This window comes from Cygnus atratus, chromosome 28 (genome assembly GCF_013377495.2).
Source record: "Cygnus atratus isolate AKBS03 ecotype Queensland, Australia chromosome 28, CAtr_DNAZoo_HiC_assembly, whole genome shotgun sequence".
Lineage (NCBI taxonomy): Eukaryota > Metazoa > Chordata > Aves > Anseriformes > Anatidae > Cygnus > Cygnus atratus.
In genome coordinates this window covers 553121-577135 of record NC_066389.1, presented here as the reverse complement: position 1 = coordinate 577135, position 24015 = coordinate 553121, and the positions used below count along the sequence as shown (strand labels likewise).

General features: G+C 61.0%; 1 protein-coding gene across 1 annotated transcript; it reads right to left on the bottom strand.

The window, feature by feature from the left end:
- Window positions 1-910: 910 nt before the first annotated feature.
- Window positions 911-23769, bottom strand: GATAD2B (GATA zinc finger domain containing 2B). Its single transcript, XM_035567324.2, has 11 exons — window positions 23760-23769; window positions 13811-14140; window positions 9846-9975; window positions 9445-9576; window positions 8990-9121; window positions 6818-6988; window positions 4666-4981; window positions 3332-3534; window positions 2291-2401; window positions 1563-1680; window positions 911-1412 (listed from the first exon to the last, which is right to left on the bottom strand). Exons 2-11 carry the CDS (start codon window positions 14137-14139, stop codon window positions 1279-1281), a joined length of 1776 nt encoding a protein of 591 aa, XP_035423217.1. The 5' UTR covers window position 14140; window positions 23760-23769; the 3' UTR covers window positions 911-1278.
- Window positions 23770-24015: the final 246 nt, after the last annotated feature.

The following is a 24015-nucleotide window of genomic DNA, read 5'->3' as shown; positions in this document are numbered from 1 at the left end:
ACGAGAAAATTTTAAGGTGAGGAAGAAGAAGAACTATTTAAAAAATAAAAAATAAAAATCAAACACACACACACACACACACAAAAAACCGAAAACACAACTCGGGGGGGGGGGGGTCTCCCTGCGGCCGCCTGCGGGGATCTGCTCCATCGCGGCGCTGGGGGCAGCTTTGGGCACCGGGGGGGGCAGCGCAAGGACCCGGGGGGGGGGGGGGGGGGGGGGGCGCCCGTTTCTGCTCTCCGGAGGACGAGGAGGAAGGAGAGGAGGAGGAGGAGGAGGGAGGGCCCGTTAGTGTGAAGGTTAAGTGCAAATCGAGCATTTCTCCGACGACTCCCGCGGCTTTTTCCTCGCTTTGGGGTTTGCCACCACCGTCCGGAGCCCAGCTCCCGCGCGCCAGCCGCCAGGAGCACCGCGGGGCCGGCCGTGCCCGGGGGACGCGGCACCGAGCGGGGGGGGGGGGGGGGGGCCGCTGCCACGCGGGGCCATCGAGACCCCCCTCGGGAACCCCACGGCGACGTGGGGGGGTGGGGGGGTGGGGGGGCGCAGCCGGCGGCTTCCCGGCACCGTCCGGCGGCCGCGGGCTGCCCTCCTCCGGGAGGGACGCGCCAAGGTGCCCGGCTGGCCGTGGAGCATCTCTCCTGGCTTCTTCTGGTGAGCAAAGGGAAAATAGCACCCTACCGGCGGCGAGGACGGCCGTCCAGGCTCCAAGCCCATCGCATCGCTTTGCCCCAGTTTCCCCCGTGAGTCAGCACAGGCTGCCCCTTTGGAAAAAAAAAACGGTCACTTTATGTAAAGTGGATGACCCTTTACAAGTCTCTGGAAAGGAGAAAAAAAAAAAAAAAAAAAGGTTTAACCATCCATTTAGCAAAGGAGGAGGGGGAAAAAAAAAAAAACACAACACAATTAAAAATTCTATGCTTTGTCATTACAAAAAAAATAGCATAAAACAAGCTTTAACACATGGATAGTGCTGATTTCAAGCAGACATTGTTCTGACCTCGGGCAAAGGAAGTGACCTCTCACTGCTATAGAAAACCAAAGAAGTTAAGGTTTGGAAAAGGACAGGTCGCTGAAGGTTTGAAATGGGATTTTTTGTTTTTTGTTTCTTTTTCTTTTTTTTGTGGATTTTTTTTTCCGTTTTGTTTGTTTGTCGTTTTTTTTTGTTTTGTTTTGTTTTGTTTTGTTTCTTTTTTTTGTCTTTTTCCCCATGTACGGTAGGCACCAGTACAGGCACTGCATGCGACGGAGGTGGGGAGGAAGGGGAGCGGTCAGCAGGCGTTATTTCTGTCCGCTGATGGACTGCGATATAGACCGGGGGGGGATCATATCTAAAAGGTATTCCCGCTGCCGGTCCGCCAAACTCGACGCTTTGTGGCCTCCGATCCCAGCATTCAGGTATGCAATGTTAACACCTGCAGAGGGGAGAGAAAAGCAGCTGGGGACGCCTCTAAGACGTGCGGCAGCCGGGGGGGGCAGTGGTTTTTCCCCCCACACACACACGGCATCGAGGCGCCGCCCGCCCGGCCCCGCTCCCCGGCTGCCCCCGTCCCCGGGGCCGTTACCTGGCATGCCGAGGAGACCGCCCGCCACCGAGAGCTGGGGCGCCTGCGCAAAGTTGGACAGCATGGAGCGGGCAGAGGTGGGGATGCCACGCTGCAAAGTGCTCTGGGGCTGCGGAGCCTGCGGGAGGAGAGAAGGAACGAGGGGACGTGAGCTCACGGCGTGCCGGCGGTGGCCGGGACCCGCAAGGACTCGGCCCGTACAGGTGACTCAGGTGGAGTTGAGTCTCTTGGGAAGAGCCCACCCAATGCCGAGCCCTACGCCCGGCAGAACGGCCCTCGGGAAGGTGCCGGGGCTGCAGCCGGAGGACGAGGAGTCGGCCGTGGCCTTGCGCGGCGCACGGAAGCGCCGCTTGCAGGAGCGAGGCAGCGCGGTCCCAGCGGCGCGACGGGCTCCCCCGCCGGACAGCACGGGCCCGACGGGGCCAGGATTCGCAGGGGAAGGGGGGGAGAGGAGGCGGCAGCAGCTACACGCTGCTGGTACTACGAGACGGGTCACGGGACTCTGGTTAGAAGCAACCGTGGAGTCCAGAGGAAAAAGCAGAGTGCCCAAGGGGAGCCAGAGCCTAAACTTGCTTCGAGGACCGGGAGAAGGCTGCTCTGCAGGCAGCAGGGTGCTCACGGCTCCCTCCCTGCAGGAGGGCTCGCTGCACCCCGCCAGCTCACAGCCAGCTCGCATCCTGCCCGCGCGCGAGGCGACGGCGTGTCGGGGACGGGCGGGAGCCGCTCACCTGCCGGAGCGTGTGGTGCCTCATGATGTTCTCCTGTTTGCTGACGCTGGAGACGGCAGGAGCCGCAGTGGGGGACAAGGCTGCCTGCTGCTGTAGCCTCTGCTCAATTTCCTGCAAGAAAGGAAGAGGAGCGGCCTCAGGTAGGAGGCTTAGACCTCACCCCGCGAGGTGAGAGCCCTGCCCGAGGAGCTCGCCCCACGCCCGCCGCCCTTCCAAGCTGGTTCTGAGGGCAGAGCTGCCACCGGCGGCAGTGGGTGGCATCCCAGGAGCAGGGGAAAGCGGGTTCCTCCCACGGGCTGCTCTCCCCATGCGGTGCAATCACAGCTTTATTTGAAGCCCTGCTGCCCACTTAGAGCTCGGCTGCCTTCCCAAGGTGTGACTGGAACTGCAGGCTCGCCGCAGCCAGCACGAACAGCTTTTTTCTCTCTGCACCCACTTGTTACAAACAGCCCAGAGAAGACGACTCCTCTTGCTCCAAAACAGGCACGTCCGACTTGTCAGCAGCCGGATTCCGCTTCATTTTGTGTGTGTGTGTTTTTTTTTTTTTGTTTAAACTGTTCACAAATTATGATTCCGGTTTATTTCACCCCAGGGCTTCCAAACAAGTTCTGCAACGCCAATTTATCACGGGAACCCAGTGAGTCCCCCCCCTCCTCCTTTCGTAGCCGAGCGAGCAGGCAGCAAGCGGTTAAGCGACTTCCCTCGAGTTCCAGGAAGTCAGTGGCAAAGTGGGGAGAGGAGCCAGCTGTCCTGACTCAGCCCTCAGCCCACTCTGCCTCCCACTGCTGTCAGCGGGACGAGTCACAAATCCAGCGGGGAAGCGCACAAAGGGAGAGGCAGAGCCGCTCCTGGAATACCCCGCGCACGGCGGGAGCGGGCAGCGCATCCCCAGGGAGAGGTGAAACTCCTCGAGCACGAGGAGCCCCAGCCGAGAAACCAAAAAGGATGGAGGTGCACAAAGGGAGGGGAGCTGCGGCTCCCGGCGCCCCGAGGGGAGCCGGGTTCACCCAGCAGGTTTGCCATGCGTGCCCGTGTACTTGCCTGCTCCTGCTGCAAAGCTTTCACGAAGGCGTTCTTCAGCCGGTTGGTGTGCTCTGCCTTCAGTGCCTTCTTCTGGTTGGAAGTCATGCACTGCTCGCACAGGATCTTGCCATTTTTCTCCTGCTTCCAGTGCGGGGTGAAGTCGGTGCGGCACTGAGCGCAGACAAAGGGCTCCACACGCAGGAGGGACGCGCAGCTTTTCCCTGCAAGTCGCCAGGAGCGGGAGTTAAGTGGGGCAACGGGGCAGCCTCTGCTCTTACACCGCCTCCTCCCACCTCGGGCACAACACCACCAGGCCGTCGTGCACGGCACCGGCGCACGAGGGAAGGTCCCAGCGCTCCAAGGGGTGGAAGAGCGTCCTGGGAGGCTGCACGGCGAAGGGAAGGGCGAGGTGGGAGCTGGTGGGGCTTCCCGGGAGCTTACAGCCATCAAAACCCCGCTGCCAGCATCGCAAGGACCCGCTGCTGCCCCTAGGCCCTGGCACCCCCAGCACGGGGACCCTCGGGGCTCCCATGGGAGCAGCCAGCAGCCAGCGAGCCTCTGCCCAGGGCGGGCTGCCCCCTCCAGCCTCTCTCACCTCCCTTTTGCGGGGGCTCTCGCCCCAAAAACGCTGCCGTGGGCTTTACGTAACCCAATTTGTGCGACTCCGCCACCGGCTAACCGTCCCGTTCCCATGGCAACGGGCAGCAGAGCCCGAAAACAGGCCGAGGTGCTCAAAAACCGGGGCGAGGTGCTCAAAAATGGGGCAAGATGCTCGAAAACCGGCCGCGGGGAGCAAGGGGGTGCCGGGGACGGGCAGGGGCACGGCCCCTCGCTGCAGGGACAGGGACGGCGGCCGGCCATGGAGCCCGGGCACTCACAGCTTGGGGGCTCAGCGGGTTTTGCGTCTCAACTCCCCAACGTCTGGGGAGAGGGACGGGCCCATGAGAGCCCTCTCCACGCCCGGGCCCTGCCAGGCGGGTTGCACCGGCCGCCGAGCCCTGCGGCACAGCCAGGGCTCCCGGGAGGGCTGCAGACTCGGCACATCAAGGCTGCTGCCGGGGAGAGGCTCTCCCACAGCGCCAGCCCCGCCAGACAGGCTCCAAGCCCGCGGGGCCGGCAGGCACACAGCTCCCGAGCGCTGCGGGGCCGGGCTCGGCCCTCCCCTCGGCTGGAAGAAGCTGCAGCAAGAGGGGATGGAGGACAGAGCCGGGCACGGGGAGCAAGCGCTCGCCTGCAGCCCCCAAGCCACGGGTTTCAGCGTTGTGCAAAGCAAGAAGGGGACGGAAGGAGCCGGCACGTGGTAGCGCCGCCGCTGCCGGTGCCGAAGCGGGGGAACGCTCCCCGGGGCTCACCTTGGCTGTCGATAACGCTCTGTACCACCTCCTCCAGCCCCACCATGTAGATGAACTCGCTGTTGGCTGCGCTCGGCAGGAAGTGAAGCAGGGGCGCGGGCGGCTTCGGGGGTGGGATCTCCAGCAGCGTCTTCTCCAGCTGCTTGCGCAGGGCAAGCTTGGCGGCTGCCTGGGAGTTGGCGGCGTCGTTCAGAGCACTGGGGCTGGGGAGCGGAGACGACACCCTGTTCACAGTGCCAGGCTGGATGTGAGAGGCAAGGTTCATATAGATGGCTGAAGACGACGTACGCTGGCAAGGAACAGAAGAACTTGATTGCTGGGGAGGAAGAGGAGAAGGGGATTAATGCAGGGCTGACACTCGGGAGCAGGAGAGAGCCTCGTGCGCCCCGGCTACGGCTCAGCTCCTAAAGCAGCCCCCTGACAACCTGCCCTCTGCCCGCACGCCTTGCGAAGGGGCCGTGCTGGGACTCAGGAGCACGGCTCAGCCCCTCGAGGAGCCAGGCACAAAACGCAGGTGCCCACGGAGCAAGGCGCCACGGCGAGGCTCGGTGTGCGGAGCAGCCCGAGGAGCCCTGCAGGCGAGGGAAGGCGCGCTGCAGAGCTGCAGGCCCAGCGGCGTGTAGGCAGCTCCGCGCGCTGTGATTCACTTGCTGGCACCATTGTTCACGGCAAGTTCTGCTCCTCCACCTTTTGCTTCACCGAGCTGGCGCGCGCCCAGGCAGCATCCCCGCTGCCAGATGGTGCCCGTCCCTCCCACACAGGTGCTCCGAGCGTGCCAATTCCCTCCTCTTCCATTTCCAGCAGCTTTCCTTCGGCATCCTCCGTTCGTTTGGATTCGCAGTCCCTCCGGCACGTGACGGTAACAGAGCACAAAGGCTTCTGCTGACCTGATGCTGCAGCTTTCGCAGTCTTTTGTGATAAGAAGCCATCAGCCTGCAACCTATTTGAGCACGGCTGCCGCTGCTGCCAGCCTTTCGTGCAGCCTACCTGTCTCCTGGGGTACCAACGCTTCAACGCTTGCAGAGGAGAAAATCCCACACAGCAACAAACTGGCTCAGTGACTCAAACAGGGTCAACTACCAAAGCTCGGGGGACAACGCTGTGTTGATCGAGAATAACACGCAGAAGATAAAAGAGAAAACTGGGGCAAACTGCTTGAAGCCCGCTAATACCCAGCTGATTGTGAAAAAGGGCAGAGAACCGAGCTAATCCCAAACCAGTTGGTCTACTGTAGGTTCAAACTAATGGTAGAGCTGATCAGGGATGACTCACGCAGATTTAAATAAGAAGATGATGAATTAACACCAATGAACTTGCAACTCTTCTGTAAGAGGCTGGTTTTTTTTTGTTTTCTTTTTTAAAATCAGACGTGCAATTACGTTTGACAGTTGCTCAAATGCAAGGCTTTTGGACCGCTGTGCAGTCACGTTTGTAATTTATACAGATTTGCAGTAGAGCATCGTTAGGACAGACTAAATGGCTTAAGAACTGGCAACAACCCCTAAAAGGAGCTAGGAGTGGTTGTTAACCTGGGCCCACAGAGCCACACAGCGTTTCAGCCAAGCGTTGTAGCCCAGGACAAGGAAACAAGACTGTGCACAGAGCACGGGGGCGCATCTCAGGGAACTGGTCTGTGCGCAGGAGAAGGGCTGTTTTGCTTTATGGAGCACTGAGGAGACCGGTGCTCCAGCTGGGAAGTGGTATTTCTTTCCTCTCCATTGCCAGTTTGACTTCCAGATGTAAAACGAATGGTTTTAAGTGTCCGGCTCCTAGAGCTTGTCTCAGCCTTCCGTCAGAGAGAAGCAGGGAAAAAAGCACACGTGAGCAAGTGCGTGCTGCTGACTGCAGGGAGAGGAACCGGGGCTGCTCCCAAAGCGGTCGCCTCGCTGCACTGGGGCCTTGGCGGCGCCGTTTGGGTGACCCAGCGTGGTGGCAGCTCCACGTCGGGAAGCTTTCCATTAGTTATCATTCCACTCCATGAGTCTGGGACGTCTGCCTGTGTCCACGCTCGGGACGTGTTTCCAAACCTCGCTCCGACGACTTCACCCTGAGCCCCTCCACGGCACGCACCAGGCCCGGAGGCACCTCCTGTTCCCCTTCCTGGCTAACCCCGCAGGACAACTGCCCAAAGAGCGACGAGTCGGGAACCTACCGGCTGGTAGTTGATGGCTGGATTCATGCTTGGAGTTGTAGTGCGGATGAGGCCAGGCTTAGGAGGAACGCGCTGCCCTTGTAACTGGGCAGGGTTCGGAGCAATCACACGCTGCGACATAAGCATATGGGGCAGAGTCGTGTTTGTGGCAGACCTAATGACACTGTGACCCTGTCAAGAAAGGAAACAAGAAGGAAATGAAGAACTGGAGGCAAACCAGGGTTTTTAGTTCCCTGAGCAGGCTCTACGACAGCTGAGCATCTCCACTTATCTGAAATTCATGTTACGTTCAAAGGAGAGAGACTGCTCAAAGACGTAACTTCTCCTCTAAACATTCTTTATTTAAATATCCACGTTCATTTTGCCTGCAACAAGGGTGTCTCATGTGAACATACTCCTATTTTCCCCTCTAGGCTGTAGGCTGGGATGGTTCAGGAGACGATTCTCCAGACCCATCTTCGTGGCCTACACTGCATTAAAAACAACCGAGCCGATTTGATCAATCCGTAAAAATGCAAGGGAAAAAGGAAAAAAAAAAAAAAAAAAGCAGCAGGCAGTTTGCCAGCTAATGCTCTTAAAATCGAGTGCCAGAATGCACGAGGGCTGCGATGGTGCTCGAGCTGCAAGTAAAACGGTTGCACGGCCCCTCACCAAGACGGAGCTGGGCTTTTGCTTCGGGTGCGGGACGCGGGGGTGTGCGGTGGCCCCGGGGCTGGGCAGTGCCGGACACGGCGCGGGGCTCGGTGCGGGGCTCGGGAGGTCCCCAAGGAGGCCGAGGGCCAGGGCCGACCCGCCCAGGGTCCGCTCGTCTCTGAGCACCGCCAGAAGGGCTCCACTGGGAGGAGGGCAGGTAGAAGGGCTCAATTTTTTTGTGTATCGTAAACCACTCCTGCCTGACAATCTTTCTCTGCCCCCCCTTTATTTTTTTTTTAATCTATTTTTTTCTAGATGAGGTTCTTCATTGTCATACACAAGAAAATCTTCACAAAGCCCGTGCAAACAATGCGTTTCCTCTTCCCCTACAGCCCGTTTCCTTTACCAGTCCCGTCCCACTGTGAAGCCACAATAGACCTGACCCCGGAATCGTTGCCATAGCAAAGCAAACAAATGCCACCAACAAAGGAGATGGTTAACGGAGGGAGAAGTGATCAGCGAGGCTGCAACCAAAGTCTTCGGCAAAAGCACGACAAGGTCACAGGCAGGCAGCCTCCTGCACGGCCCGTGCACCTTCTTCCCAGGATCTGCTTTCACAACAGCATCGCAGGGACGTCGTGCATCTCATTTGCTGTCCCACGGCCCCCTGCCAGCAGGGCAAAGCCCACGGGGTGATGCCACGGAGCCCACGGGGTGATGCCACAGAGCCCCGCTCCCCCTGGGGAGGCAGCAGCCAAGCGGGGAGCTTTCACCCAAAGCTCCGGCTGGTGACATCCAGAGCGAGCACAGAGAGGTAGCTGGCTCGGCCGGCACCCTGCTCTGCCCATAGCACTTTCCAAAGAAGGCAAACATTTCAATTCCGTGTTTTGTTTGCATTTTTCTTCCCCCTCTTCCTCTGCCCATTCTGTGCTGTTTCAGAACGCTGCCGAGCCGTCCCCACCGCTAAGTGCAATTTAACAGTTTTCCTCCTGCAGCCCCAGAACTTGTGTCACCGAGCAGCAGGCAACTTTCTTCAGGGTCAGCACCAGCCCCTAAATTCAGCTCCTTCCACCTCCTGAACTGCTGCTGTATGAACCTCCAAGCCTTCCTGCTCCAAGTCTGCCCCTCCTGCGGCGGCAGAGCACCACCCAGCCCACCCCCTTCGCACCACGCACGGCAAAAACAGGAGGGGCCGAGAGCTGGGAGAGGCACAAAGTACCCCGGAGATGGTTCTGCTCTGCCCATCAGCTTCGGGGATGGCATTGCCTGCAGAGATATTCCCATTCCAGCTGTGGGACAGTGGGACCGCAGCCTCGTCCAGCTGCTGCTCACCGGCAGCGGTCACTGCTTTTATTTCCAAGCCTTTGTGACCACTTTTCTGCTCAGGGTGCTGAAAAGTGCCAGCATTTATCTGCCTCTTGGCAAAAGCATCTCAGTCAGCCAGGACAACTGACATGCACACAGACATTCATTCATTCATTCACGCGTGCGGGGTGATGTGGGGCCCTTGGCACAGCAAACGGCGTCAGGAAGGCTCACCTGTAATGTCCTTAAGTTCTGAGGCTCAACCCCCTGAGCTCCAGGCCTGGAGGGAAGCTTGGACAGTCCCTGCTGTCCCACGTGAGCAGGAGATGGCTGGACAATAGACGCCGCATTCTGGACAACCGGAGTCTGGATCGAGAGAAAACGAATACTGGGTCAACGCGCGGTGCTAGAAAGGAGACGTACCAAGACACGACGCGGACCAAGGCCAGCTGGTGCTCAGCCGATGCTTCAGAGCTGCACAAATTCACCTCCCCAGCTGGCCTCACGGGCAGCAAGGCGGGCTGGCCTGTGGATTCGCTACGCACTTAGCTAAGAAAGATCACACAGACACAGAAGTGGAGCGAAGGAAGGTCCAAAACCAGCGAGTCCTCAGCATTTCTCCACTAACAGGCTTCTTTATAGCACCCACACCCCCCGCCAGCCCCAAGCGATGCTGCTCAGAGCTTCACCTTCTGTACCACGTTCTCCTTCTGCAGTTGGCTTTGTCTCAGTTTCTTCAGCAACACAAGCCTGGCCTCCTCCAGCCGGAGCTCATCCCGAAGCTGCTTGATGAGCTGCTGTCGCTCCTCTATGCTTTTACCCTACAAGCACACAGAAAATCAGTGAGAACTTGCGCAGTCGAAACCTGCTGCTGTGCCTCGGCGGCAAGAGGGCACTAGGAAGGGTTACGACAAGCAGGAGTTTGTAGCACAGGTAATGAACTACACAAGAGCCACTATGACCAGAAGTGACCACGTTGCTCGGAAATCCCCTCGGTTCCCAAGCCCTTCAAAAAGCGCCCCCCCTGCGGCAGAAGGGCTCCCCCTGCTCGCTGCCCCCACTTCCCGAGAGCAGCCGAGGAAGCCCCTACCTTGAACATTTCAAGATTTGCTGCCTTAAGTCTTTCTTCCATGCGAGAGCTGGACCGGGGACTGGACGCCTCATTGTCGGAGAGGACAATTATATCTGGAGAAGGGGTTAATCGCCCCCTGTCCTGGTCGCTGCGGGACAGAAGGGAGAAAAAAGATTGAGCCATGACTCCGAGAGCTCAGCAGCGAGCTGGGAGCTCGGTGCTTCTTGTTCTGTCTGCGGAGCTGGTGGAGCAGACCGCCAGCACCAGGACAGGAGCATCCTCTGCTCGCAGGAGATCGCGTTCGGAAGGGAACGGGCCCGCTGGAAATGTTTCCTGCACCGGGGTGAAAGGTGGATTGCTCGGAGTGCAAGGTAAGCAAACACATGCTACAACGCAGGGCTGTCCGGGTGTTAACAACGAGCCACGGAGCAAGCAAACGGGGAGAGACATCCGGAACCAGGTGCTGCGAGGGGGTGGGGCAGCAGCGACGCTTCTGCCTGGTGCTGCTCGTTCTTAGCCAAAACCATCGTTCTCAAAACCATCGCCACCCCCTGCACGACAAGGATGGGACGCGTCCCCAGGTCAACACAGACATAAGCACTCCAAACCTCCCTTCCTACAAGTCTATTTGAAAAGGCTGCCCATAAAGGAAAGCCTGAGTAAACACCCTGCGCGGGGGCAGGAGACGCAGCTGAACCGTGACCTAGAAATCGGTCAACGAAAGGAGCGGAATGACAAGAGCCCATCTCTGGGAAAAAAAAATCAAAACCAAAATCAATGCCGTAAGCCGGCAGCACCCGAGCACTGCTTCGTTTGTTGTGGCATCATTCTGAGCGAGGAGATGCTAGTAAAAGCCCTTTACTATCTCTGACTTAACACGATGGTGCTTGGAGAGCCTTGGAAAACGCTCAGCGGTCGGGGTGAAGCAGTGAGAGCACCGCAGCTACGACGGCGTGGGGCTCGCTGCCACCGCGGCGCTGACTTAGCGCGTCCCCGCCACTGGAAGGTCTCTGAGGCTGCAGCGGGAGGGAGGAGATGCCTGGATTATCTCAGCCGGGGCTTCGAGCTTGGAAAAGCCAGCAGGAGCCACAAAGCCAAGCCCAAATCCCCAGGCTGGAGTACTCCAGGGGCCACGAATTCAGCCGGGATGTTGGGAGCAAGCCCCCAGCACGGCTGGCAGAGAAGGTCCGGGACGCCCCGCGGGGAGGGACTCGGCCCCAAAGCACCCCGTGGAGCTCTGCGTTTGGCGAGCCCAGAGCAAATGGGCTGTGTACAGAGCCCAGGGGGGGGCTGACAAGGGTCCCCCCCGGTCCCTCCCCACCCCGGGCACATCTCGGGCACAGCCGGAGGAACCCAGCGCCGGGCTCTGGTTCGGGGTTCTCCTGGAGGCGCGCTGCTGCCGCGATGGCTGCCGGTGGTTATTTTGGACGAGCACCCAGATACGGCCGGGCTGTTTTATTTACATTCCGTGGAGGCAAAAAAAAAAAAGCAAAAAAAAAAAAAAAAAAAAAAAAGCCAGCGTCAAAGCCAGACAGGGGAAAACGGGGCCATCTGCAAAGAATTGCTGAATATGTCAGGGTTGTTTTATTTACTTTTGTCGAGGCAAGGGCGTAATTACAACAGAACTACTGGAAGGAAAGCTCCGCTGCTCGTGCAGGAGGCAGGCAAAGGTGAGAAGAGAAGGAGCCCGTTCCCAGCCCGCCCTAGTTAATGACCCCTTATCAGCTGGCAGCCAGGTTAAACACCACCTCGCCCTAATCCTTCTCCCTCTCCTTCGGGCTGGCCCCCTGTGAAGCCGTCACCAGGGGCAGCTTTTGGTCCCAGCCTCTCCCGGAAGCCAAACCCGCCGGGAGAAGCTCAGGGTTTCGGGCGCACGACCCGAGACGCCGCGACCGCGTCCATTCTGCGGTGCCCACATCCAGCCCTGGCAGCCGGCCGGATCCTCCGCTTCTTGCCCCACGTCCCAGCAGCTCAGCCGAGGATCCGCAGCACGAAGCAGCCAGGCACCATCACTTTTCCCCAGCATTTAGCAGCCAAAACCACGCCGAGGAGCTGGATATCCCCCGTGTTAGGATTACTGGGTTATCGCGAGTCCTACCCAAACGCTGTGCCGGGGACGCCTGACCCCCGGGCAGCCCTCTGCCCCTGCGAAGCCGCCTTAACCTGGAGCGAAGCGAGGGGTTTGGGGGCAGAACTGCACTTCGCAGAGGTGCAGCAGCACAGTGACACCCTCGCAGCAGGCTGCCAGCGAGCCCCACGTGCCTACGGAGGGAGCTGCCGGTATCCGAATGCTCCCACGACCACAAACGGGACACCGGGGAATCCAGCAGTGACGTTCCTGCCTCACCCGCGTGGTTCTCCACGCTCCACAGGAGGCTGAGCCAGCGGCAGAGATGCCTGGACAGATTAGGGCCACGCACGGTGCCGTTAAAGACGAACAACCCCGGGGATTTTCTCCTTCCCACCGCCGGCCCTTCAGGCCCGGTCACCCCTTCTGCTGCTGGCCGAGCCCGGGTGCGTTGGCTCAGGGAGTGCCCTGATGGCTCCAGGCTTTACAGCGCTCGGCGTGCCGGCACCACGTGCACGCTGCAGCAGAGAGGGGCTGAAACTCCGCACCCCCCCCGCCAGCACCTGCTCCCGGCCCGGGGCGGGGGGCAGCCTGCACCCCCTGCCCGCCCGAGAGCCGCACAAAGGCCCCGGCACAGCGGCGCGGCGAGGAGGAGCAGTCGCAGTTGTGCTGAATCACGATCCGGTGCCTTCCAAGCGGGGCAACGGGAGGCTGGGAACAAACAATGCTGGCAGCGCGCAGCTCTGCACCGGGGGAGGCGGCCGGGAGGGAGCGCGAGGGGCGCCCGGCCCCGCCGCAGGAGCCCGGCTCCCGGCCCACGCTCGCGACACCGGCACCTCGCCGCTGGCCCCTGGACTACGCGCCCGTGGCCGCCGGCCACGGCTGTGCTCGGGGATCACCGCCTCCTTCAGCCACACTGCACGGCACAAGGCCGGCTCCTGAGCAGGGCGCAGGCACCTTCGAGCAGCCGGAGAGCATCGCGGGCGGGTCCCGGCTCTCGGTGCTTCCTTACAGCGGGACTCCTCCGTTCTGCCCCTCTGCCTGCTCGCCGAGCCTGCGCTGGCTCGGTATCCAAACCAAGCCGAAACTCGGAACCGCTGCCTTTTGTTTGATCTCCTCCCCCAGAAAGCCGAACCGGGAACGCAGCGCGGGCGCTGCGTGTGACAGGCGCCGCGTGCGACCCCCTCGGCAGAGCCTGGCTGCAGGTGTTGGCTGCGGAAATCGAGCTGCCAGAGTTCCCCCCTGACAGAAATCAGGTGGGAGCGCCGTGCACTGGCAGGATGCAAACGCAGAGCGCGCGAGGAACGCCCAAGAGCTGGCGGAAAGCGGGCACGGCTCCCCAGCACCAGGTCGCCCGAGCGCTTGCCTTTCCCGGGCAGTCCCGGCTCAGCAGCGAGAAGCGAACACCTCCTGCCCCGGTCACAGCCCAGCCAGGGCCGGGTTTGAGAGCGAGATCCGTGCCCTTACATCGGATTTGGCCTCCAGCTACACGAAGGGCTTTTGCTGACACTTCTGGGGACGCTAATAAAAAGTCCCAACAGAATTGAAGCCCCCTGCCCTCCGCACGCCAGCGGTCTGCTTCTAAGGCACCCGACTGCTGCAGCTTGTAACGCTGAGCACACGGACAGAGGGAGCAACGCAATCCATCTGGTGTCGGGGGGAACAAGGAGGACAGCAGAGGTAAAAGCAATAAAAGAACAGCGCTGAACGCTCCCAGAGAAACTCTGCCGGGAGAGCAGAGCCGGCTCCCCTCCTCGGCGTTCGGCCAGAGGCACCCCGCAGGCACCACAGCGCCGGGAACCCCTCGAGCCCCAGGACCACGAAATGCCCGTTTAATTCCCGGCTTGGGGGTTCACATCTGGCAGCACTGGGTTCACAAGAGGCAAGCTACCGAGGCGAGCCATTCGGCACCTACCTTCTCCTCGCGCTCATATCCACCGGCTCGTCGTTAATGTTCTCCTTCCCCGGCCTCCCTGCAGTCCTGCCATCCCCATGGGGCCTGAGGCTCCCATTCAGCTTTTCTTCGTAGACTTTCACACCGTCCTGCTTCACTGGGAGCTCGTGGGGCACCTCGATGCCCGAGAGGTCCTTCCTCTTCAGCAGTGCCAGCATCTTCAGGCGCTCCATCGCCTCGTGTCCCTCCATTTTCAACCTCTTGGCCAGGACATCGTCCCGATCATCCGCTTGGTCCAAGCTCCGCTTCAAGAGGTTCAGGCGCAGCGCGTCCTCCGTCATCCTGTCCATCCTGCGGGGCAGAGGTTGACATAAGGACAGGCTCAGCACCACGGCAAACGGAGCGCGGCTGCGGCAGGCCCGGCTTAGCCCGAGCGCGAAGCCCTGCGAGCGAGCGGCCCCGCGCGGGGCATTTCCCCGGGGCGCCGACCTCCCACGCGCCGGCGTGCGGGAACCTGCCGGCAGCGGCACGCCGCGCGCTTTCATCCCCGGCCCCAACCGGCCCGACGGGGAGTTTCCCGAGCGGGGAACCGCGCGCACCTGAAGGGTGAGAGCCCCCCGAGAGCGGCGGCGCGGTCCCGCACGCGGCATTAACGCCGGCTGCCGTGCGGCAGCTTCGTGCCGCGGGCTCGGCTTCGAGCGGGGCAGAGGCGCGACGCTGTTGGTACAAACAGCACGGCGTTTGTGAGCTTTTGCCCCCTTTCAGTAAAGAAAATCGGTGTGTTTTTTTCCCCAGGCCCGAGCGAGGCGGCCCTGCTGGGCCCACCGGGGTCTCGCGAGCACGGCGCAGGCGCGCCCGGCGCCATCCCCGCCCGCGCTGCTCCTCTCCTTCCCCTGCCGATCGCCCGCCTCTCCTCCAGGTGCAAAAACAGCCCGTGGCAAACAGCTGCAGCCAAAAGGGGAAGGAGCCGCAGAGCCCTCCCGGCCTGATCTCTCTGCTCCCAGGCTGATAAGAGAGCAGCTCCCAGAAGAGCCGAGGCGGCTCCACCTGAACGCGAGGCCAGACCAGCTCGGCGAGGTCCTTCCCCACCGGCAGGCAGGGGACGGAGGCCAGGAGCTGGGGAGGAGGCCAGGAGCGGAACGGGAGCACCGCGGGCAGGATCTGCAGGAGAGCCCACAGCTTGCATCCCCTCCGCGTGCTAGCAGCGCGTGGTGGCACCCGGGGAGGGAAAGGCAAAGGAGAACGCGGCAGAAAAACACTCGGCAGGATGATAAGGAGAGAAAAAAGAGCAGAGCTGCCCCCCCTGGGCGGACCGTCCTGCGCGAAGCCACGAGCGCGGCACAGAGGAACCAGACGTTTCGAGGTCTCCAGCAGCTGCCCACAAGCCCGGTGGTTTGGGGCTGCTGTAGCACGGCGCCAAGGCGGTCACACAGAGCACAAGAGATTACTTCGGGTGCTTTGTTTCACTTCCACTGCTTCGTTAGGGGTGCCTGCGTGCCCTGAGCAGGGAGACGAGGGCAAAGCACCCGCATCTCCGGCACCGCGGCTCCTACTCCCCCTGCTAAGGCGGAGCTCGCGCAGCCCTGCCTAAATCTGGCTTCGAGTCCCTCACGAGATAAAGCCTCGCAGAGCCAAAGCTCTGCCAGGAAAATGTTGTTCTGGCTCGGCTCTCAATCCCCTCTAATTACACATCTTCCCGAGTACAGCTGTCACACGAGTTCAGCTCCAGCAGCGAGGCGGCAATGTGGGTGCAAGGGTACGAAGCGCTCGGGGAAGCCTTGCCGTAAAAAGGGGCACAGCCACCGGGGGGGAAATCTAGGCACTGAAAGGCACTAAAACAAAGCAAATCAAGGCGCTAAACCAAAGGTAAGGCACTAAAACAAGCCTCTGTGGCACAGCTCCGGTGCCGGACAGGCTGCCACGTTCAGGGCGAGCACCTCAGGCTTCTTTCTGCTCGACAGTCTCGTCTCTGTGCAGGAAAATTCCCGTCTGCGGTAACCAAATATAGAAAGGCAAGCAGAGACAAGCTCAGGAAGGGCTTTGGAAGGCGCAGGAGCTGCAGCTCTCCGCCCCCGGCCCTACCAAGTGACCCCAGGTTAAATCCAAGCCGAGAGCGGCGGGGGGTGAGGTGAGACGGCACGGCACGGCGCGAAGCCTCACCGCACCCCGCGCCGCCACTGGGAAGACACCGGGCTCCGACGCGGCAATGCCGGGGCACGTGTGGCTCTGCTGCACGCGGTGCTCGCGGCCAGGAGCGGCCAGGAGCCCGGCAAGACGAGGGCTGGGGCGCCAAGAGGCAGCGCTCACACCCGGAGGAGGCTCGGGGGCGAATTCCACACGCGTCCCCAGCCCCTGGTACCCACCCTGCAGGTTGGTCCCGCCTGGGGAGCCCTCGCGGAAGGAGCTGCACGTCGGGCTGGAAGCGGAACAGCCCAACGCGGTGTTTGAAAGCCCAGCCAGGCACAGCGAGCGCGGGCGAGCCGATGCCGCCTTGACTGATAAGCGATCCGAAGCAATTCCCCTGAATTACGTCTCGGTGCTCAAAAACCTTGCACCGCTTCCCGCACGCAGGTATTTCACGCCGTGCGTCCTGACACCAAGACAAACGCGGCTGTGATATCGCCGGCAGGCAGAAAAATAAAACAACCCTGGGCACACAAAGGAGACGCGGGCTCCCTGAGCGCGCAGCAGTCTTCTCCTGGGCTTCAGAAGGGGAGGGAGACGGGCCTGTGCAGGGAAAACCACCGGGACACGGTAAAAAGTTTCGGGGTGCCCTCCCCTTCGAGATAAGCAGCGTCGGTAGGAGAAGCAAAGGAGAAGCGCCGTTATCGGGCCCAGGTACCACGACTGTGTAATCCCTTCAAGAGGAGGCTTTCCAGGCTCGGTAAGGAGCACGCGCTTGCAGGCAGATTCAATAAAAATGAAATCAGGCTTCAGGTTCGCTATTGAATGGGGCCCTTCGGCGTGAGCATGTGGCTGCAAGGAGGGGGCAGGGGAGGGGAGAAGCTGCGGCTTTCCCAGGAGCTGTGGGCGCCGAGGGGCCGTTTAGTCCCGAAGTAGCAGAAACAAGCAGGAATCCCTCGAACCGCCGGTTATTTAGCGAGCCTGAAGGTCAGACAGTCAGGAACTTCGGTGCCAGCCTGCTCTGTGTCAGCGTAACTCCAGCGGAGAGCAGAGATTAAACCTCTGCGGCTCGAGCTGGGAGTGAGGCGGGCTCAAGGACCGGCTGCTGAGGTGTCAGGGAGCACAAACGAGGCAGGAGCGGATTTCCCCCCGTTCCCAATCCCGGTCACCTTCCAGAAGCAGCCAGGTGGGTAATAACCAGGACCACGGGACCAGGACCAGCACCCGAAGGGGCACGTGGAGAGCAGCGGGCATCGCAGGCGCGTGTCCCCCCGCCGGGGACGGGGTGCAGGTGGCTCAACCAACCTCGCCTCCTGCCGCCCACGCCGGTAACGCCGCGGAGATCTCGCGCAGCCCGGCGAGCAGGCTCTCCATTTCACTTCCCTAAAGGAACTTTATTTAACCGAGAGATAAAAAAAAAAAAAAAAAAGAAGAAACAAAATTCTCAAATGGTGGCAAAATCCCCTAAGGGGAAACAAAAGAGCCATAAAACTTGTTTTGTTTCTGACTCGATACAGGCTGTAATTATCTCCAATTGCACCTCCATAGGTGAGCAAGCTACTGGCTGCCTCAGACAGCCGGTGCCGGTTTAGGCCCAACGCTCAGCAACCACGAGGACGAGGAGGAGGCGGCCAGAAGCGAAGGCCGGATGATGCCCTGCTCCTGATGCCCTGCTCCTCAACGTCCTGCTCCTGCCCTGCTCCCGTGTCCTGCTCCTTCCTTGCACCCCAATGTCCCGCTCCTTGACATCCTGCTCCTGCCCTGCTCCCTGATGTCCTGCTCCCCAATGTCCTGCTCCTGCCCTGCTCCCACCCTGCTCCTCGATGTCCTGCTCCCGCCCTGCTCCTCGACGCCCTGCTCCTCAATGCCCTGCTCCTGCCCTGCTCCCCGATGTCCCACTCCTTCCTTGCTCCCCAATGTCCTGCTCCTTGACATCCTGCTCCTGCCCTGCTCCCCAACGTCCTGCTCCCGCCCTGCTCCCAATGTCCTACTCCTGCCCTGCTCCCCTGTGTCCTGCTCCTTCCTTGCTCCCCAATGTCCCGCTCCTCGATGTCCTGCTCCTGCCCTGCTCCTTGATGTCCTGCTCCCCGATGTCCTGCTCCTGCCCTGCTCCCCAACGTCCTGCTCCTTCCTTGCTCCCCAATGTCCCGCTCCTCGATGTCCTGCTCCTGCCCTGCTCCTCGACGCCCTGCTCCCAGTGTCCCGCTCCTGCCCTGCTCCTGCCCCGCTCCCCGCAGCGGTTCGGCGCCGAAGCGCGGCGCAGCTTCACGCCACACAGGCCAAGGGGAAGAGGAGCGCTGAGCACACCCCGGCGCCGAGCGCAGGCGCAGCGGCGTGGCGCAGAGGCCAGCAGGCAGCCCGCAGACGCTCGGGTCATTTAGCTGAAGTTCGGCACAGTCAGGGGCACGCCAGGCGGGAGCCGCTTCGGCATCATGCGCTGCTCGCTGCGTTCCTCTGGCTTTAGGCGGTTTCGCTTCTCCGGTGCTAGAAATACAGGTTTTCCATTCCCAGACAAACAAAGCAGCGGCCCAGTTTTCCATTTACATTTGATACAGCACCCACAAGTGCACACACCATGTAAAAATACAAACGCGGCGCTATTTTAGAAGCTGGAACAAGCAAGTGCAGCTGAAAAAATTAATGGCATACTGGAGAAGCGAGTATGTCTAGGAACCAGATAGAGCCTCTCCTAACCACAGCCTGCCCGGACAGCGATCATCCCAAGATTCACCTGAGGAAGATGAGACAGAACTACACAAATTTGGCAACATCAGCAAAAGTCAACTTCAACCTGATTTTATTGGGGGCAGCTGCAGGGGATTGCAGCCCCCTCCGTGTCTTCATTCTGGGCCCCTTGGCTTTGTCAGCCCACACCTGGGTGCTCCTCCACTCCTACAGGACCGACCACGTCGTCCAGCCGCCCTGCCCAGCCTCAGACCCCCTATTCCTAATTGAGGGGCTGCAATTAGCAGGCCGGAAGGAAACAGGGGGTGTCCCCACGCAGCCAAGCACCAGCGGCGCCCAGGAGAGGCCTTACAAAGCGCAGCAGCACGCGATCACCTCCTGCACTCCCAGAGCACGCAGCCCGCTCCTCGCCAAGCACAGAGGGAGGCTGCAGGAGACAGAAAGCCTCCAGCCGGTGCCTCCACACACGATCCCAGCCGGGAGGTGCCACCTGCACTTCTCCTTCCCTGCAGGAGTCCAAGAGAGACGCCCGAGGCCAAGGCCACTACGTCCGGGAGCCCACCAGCAGCACAGGCACCACTGGTGAAGCCTCCTCCAGCTCCCGGTCCTGAGCTCCCCGACCTCCCCCCGCAGCAGAGGCCTGGCTCAGCCGGGACAGGACGCGCTGCGCTGCTCCATCCCCAGGCTGGGCACAGCAGAAAGTTTCCTCTTTTCCAGCTCTGCCACGAGGAATCTCCGAGCCGCCCCCGAGCGAGCGCTGCGGCGTGGTGCAGGGTGCTCCCAGACACTCCTGGCATCCCTCCCCGGGCCTTCCTGCCAGGCTGTTTGTGCTGGCCGCTGCCACGGGCATCCGAGGCAAGATGGACTCTGCAACAGACCTCCGCGGACATTTCTTCCAGGGAAAAACTTCCCCGGCCACGTGGTCCCAGCCACACGAGCTCCCACCCAGCCGCTTCCGCCTCTCCCGGCCATCCCGGCCGCGGCAGCACGGGGAGCACCGCGGGCAGGGCCGGAGCTTCCCGCGCCGAGGCACGAAACGGGAGCACGAAAGGAGAGTAAAAGCAGAAACCAAAGCAAGGTCCTTGCACTGCTCCTAGTGAAGCCGCCCGTCTTCCGCGAAGGAGAACGGCAAGGCCCGGGCAACGCGCCGGGCACCACGAGCGCGGGTGCAGGAAGCGTCGCAGAGCGGAGCGCAGCGCTCCGCGTGGGGAGCTCGCGTGGATTTCTGCTTCCTTCGCCGCCCAGGTGTGACACCACCCCTCTAAGCAGCAGGAACGGGCAGGATTAACGGGGCAGCTCCGGGCAGCGCTGCTCGCACCAAGCGCAAACCTTTCGGCCCGAGCCTGCTTTGGGGTGCAACGCTCCCCAGCCCTCGGAGGCTCCTGGAAGCACGCGGGGTCGCTCGGTGCTCGCAGGGAGCACAAAACCAGCGGCAAGGAAGGGGCTGCACGTGGATTTATCTACAGGCGTGGCTCGGACAGAAAGCCAGCAGGAATCCCCGGCTGCTGGCAGCGCCGTGGGACCGACCCGCCGGCCGTCACCGCGCGATGCTCAGGCACAGCAGGCACCAAAAATTTCATGGCAGCGAGGGCGTGCGCGCGTGTACTGAGCACACGCGGTGATGGGAGCGCGTACAGGAGAGAAAACCCTCTCCGTGACAAGCGGGTCACCGAGTTCGAGCCCTGGGAGAACAGGAGGAATTTATTAGAGGGACAGCTCTGCGCAGCCCTTCGCGCGGGCCATCTGAACGCCGAGCAGAAGCGGCGAAGGCCGCCTGCCGATGCCGGGAGCGAGGCAGCCCAGCGCCGCAGCAGGAGGCTGGGAGCGCCCCGAGCACCCCGAGCAGGACAGCTTCGGGAGCTGCTGCATTCCTGCTCCTGCTGAGCGCAGTGCAAGCCCACCAGGGCGCGCAGACCGCCGCAGCGTGGCAGCGTGCCACCCGGGCAGAACACCGCTTTTATCCCCAGCCCGAAAGGGGAGAAAGAACAGAAACAGCACCCAAAGCCCCGGCGCTGCGGGATGTCCAGCAGGTCCAGCAAGGCAGAGCGCTTCCCGAGCGGGTGAGAACAGCTTCCAGCCACCACCGCCACCAGCACGAAGCCCCCCAGCCCTTCGGTCCCCGACACGCACACCAGCGAACGAGGCCAGAGCATCTAAACGGAGAATTTTCCCCTCCCGCGCTGCACAGGCAGCCCCAGGGAAGCCTCACGGTGCCACAGGCTGGCTCCCTCCTGCCATCGAGCACCAGGCTTGGCCAAAACTCAACGCCCCGGCGCTGCTTCCAGCCTCGGCCCCGACTTCACGCGAGGTTTTGCCCCCGGCAGGCACCGCGGAGCTGAACGGACACAACCCCTCCGGGACGAGGGCCCGCAGATGCGACGCGTGCCCGCGCTCAGACGTCCGATTAAATAAAACCCAAGGGAGAGCAGACACTTCGAACGCGATTCAGAAACGTTTGGAGCGGCTTTAGTTCAACAAAGCAAATGCGCTGGGTTACTGGGACGAACACGGTGGGAACGGGGAGGGTTCGGGGCAGCACCGTGACCCGCACGGAGAGGACAACGCCGCGCCGGCACCGCAGGGCGCGCACCCACAGCAGCACCCAGCCTGCGGAGCGCGGCGTCCCCACGGCACCTGCAGGGTTTTCGGAAAGCCGGCGTTCGAGCCCGGCGCCGCGATGCTCCTCGGCCGGGGAGGAGCCGACGCCAAAAGCGCCGCCACCATCCCGGTACCTGGCGGAGCCGGCACCGCGCCGCGCGGGAGCCGACGCGTCGCACAACACGGAGCCGGCCAAGTGAAAGCTGCCGAAACCTCGGCCCGTCCCCGCGGGCTCACCACGGCACGAGGGGGATTTCGGCGCGCCGAGGTCCGGCTCACCTGCACGTGCTCCGCTCTCGCCGCTCAAAATCCACTTTGGCGCATCTGGGCTCCGCCAGCGCCGCTGCGCGCTTGAAAACAGAAGAAGCCCACATGTAAAGCAAGGATTTCACGCGGTTCGGCCGCTCGTCCCCAGCCCGCTGGGGTGGCGAACGGGCCCCGCGCGGTGAGGAAACCGTCTGTCTGGGGGCTCACGAGAGCCTGCCATACGCAACGCTAACAACGTCTTAACTTCCATCTAGGCTGAGCACAAACCAACATCGATGTCGTAAAATGCATTTCCACACAGCACACACAAAATGGCTGGCTCCCAAGGCGAGCATTTCCATACAATACTATAAAAAGGATAATAACCTAAAAAGGTAATTACGACTTAACGGCGAGGCAGGCTGAGGAGAGATCTGCAAGAAGACGGATTAAAAAAAAAAAAACAACAAAAAAAAGCTATCAAATAAAAAAACGTGCTGCTCTTTGAATCCTGATGCTGCAGATTGCAAGTTGTCAAGGAATACTACGCTCAGCTCGGGTTATTGTGCAAGCTGCAGGGAGAAATCCTACGCTACAGCTGTGTGGAGGAATTTCATGCAGGTAAGAAAGCAAACATGTAGGCCTATCACGGAGATTTTATCAAGAACAGAGCATGCACGAGTCTTTAAAGAAACACACGATCCGAAATGCCCCCTGAACAAAGAGAAAAGAGCTGACAGATTCTTTAAAAATTCACCGTGTGTAAAAGTCATTCATAAATCGGGGGGGGTTAAGCCAGGCTTCTCCGCTGCTACTCAGATGCACGAGAGCAAAATAAAAAAAAAAAAGACAAAGAAAATATTCCGGAAGACAAACCGTAGGGCTCGCTCTCGACAGGACCGGGGAGCTGTCTCTCGGTTGCAGCAGACCATAAATTCTTACAGTCAGCTCGGCGCAAACTCGTTAAACAGTTCCGCCGCTTCCCTCCCTACCCCGCTCTCGGGAGCTGAGCGATCGGAGCCGCCGCGAGCGCTCCCAGCGAGACAACGGCGCGGCTCCGACGGCTCTGTTCACGCCGAATTCGCTTCCCCCGCCGGACCGGAGGGCTGCGAGGCCGCGGCGTACGGAGAAAGCAAAGCCCCAGAAACGAACGGGAGACGGCGCGGTGGCACGGCAATGCCTGCGCCCGCGGACGGCGACAGCAGCGCCGAGCCACCGGTACGGCACGAAGCGAAGGGCACCGAGCCCCCGGCACGCGACAGAAGCCATGGAGGCAGAGGGGAAGGAGTGAGGGGTGCTCTGTGCTGCCGTCCGCCCTTCCCAAGTTTTCGGTTGTAGCCAAGTTGGTTTAGGAGAGAGCTCCGTGCCGGGAAGCCCTCGGGTAAGCGAGGCCGCCGCATCCGACCAGCGCTCCTCACGCAGCGCCTCACAAAAACATTTCCAGGTTGTGACACGGGGAGGGGGGGTGGAAATAAAGATTAAAAAGCTGCTTTTCACCCCCCCCCCTACTCCCCCTAAAGTGCTGGCAAAATAAGATTAAATTAAAAGGTTCAGGAGCAATCGGGGCAAGGCGGCCCCCCCACCCCGGCCGCCGCCGTCCCCTCGGGGCAAGGCGCAAGGGGGGGGACGAGGGGCCCGGGGAGCGCTGCCGGCGGTTCTGCTGCGCCTCTCCTCCCCTCGGGCAGGCCGAGCGGCGGGGATGACGCAGGCTGCCTGCCTTATATAATAACGGGCCGGGCCGGGATTTCCTCGACTGCCACCGGGCTGCCTTTGTGCGCGGGGCGGCCGCGGGGCCGGGGCTGGCGCGGGGCCACGGCGCCCATCAGCTGGCGGCCGCCGGGCAGGGGGCCGGGGGACGCGCCGCGGGGCCGGGGAGGGGGGGGGGGGGCGCGCCGCAGACAAAAGGAATCCCCTTTTTTTATTATTATTTATTTATTTATTGGAGGAGCTAAATATCGATACGGATCGGTTTTTAAAGACCCGAAAGGAGCCGTGCCCCGCGGCGGGAGGGCAGGAGCCGGGCACTGCAGCAGAAGAGCGGCGCGGGGAGGAAGGAGCCTGGGGAGAGGTGGGTTTTTTTTTTTTGGGGGTGGTGGGGGAAAGGGAAGGGAACGGCTCCAACCGCGAATCCAAGCAACAGTGCCAGTTTTCTCCTTAAAATATTCTGTAAAGGCATTGCATCCAGCTGCCAAACTCACGTTTTTTTTGTTTTTTTTTTTTAAAAAGAGGAAAAAAAAAGCAGATCTGATAATCCATAAAGAGCCTTTTGTCTGTTCAAAAAAAAAATTAAAAAAAGGACAGTCTAAAGAATACTTACAGGTACAATATTCCTGCTGCCTCCTCTAGTTGTCAAGAAAATTAGAGACAGGGAGGAAAGAAGGGGGGAAAAGCAAGCCAGCGAGCGGGGAAGGCAGGGTGGGAAGGGGGAGGGAGAGGAAGAGGCAGCTTTTTTTTGCCGAGGAGCCCTCTCCGAAGAGCATGGGCGGCCCCGCGTGCCATCCCCCTCCAGGGACCTGCAGAAACCCTGTCTCAAAACGGGCACTTCCCTGCCAATCATGCGCCGTACTGTTATA

What these genes read in the sequence shown, in the direction of transcription:
- GATAD2B (XM_035567324.2), bottom strand. Translation starts at nt 14,139, where the DNA reads ATGGACAGGATGACGGAGGACGCGCTGCGCCTGAACCTCTTGAAGCGG. An exon ending in CAAATCTTGAAATGTTCAAG is followed by an intron (nt 9,577 to 9,845) that starts GTAGGGGCTTCC and finishes GTGTGCTTGTAG; the next exon opens with GGTAAAAGCATAGAGGAGCG. An exon ending in GAGCGTTATCGACAGCCAAG is followed by an intron (nt 3,535 to 4,665) that starts GTGAGCCCCGGG and finishes GGCGACTTGCAG; the next exon opens with GGAAAAGCTGCGCGTCCCTC.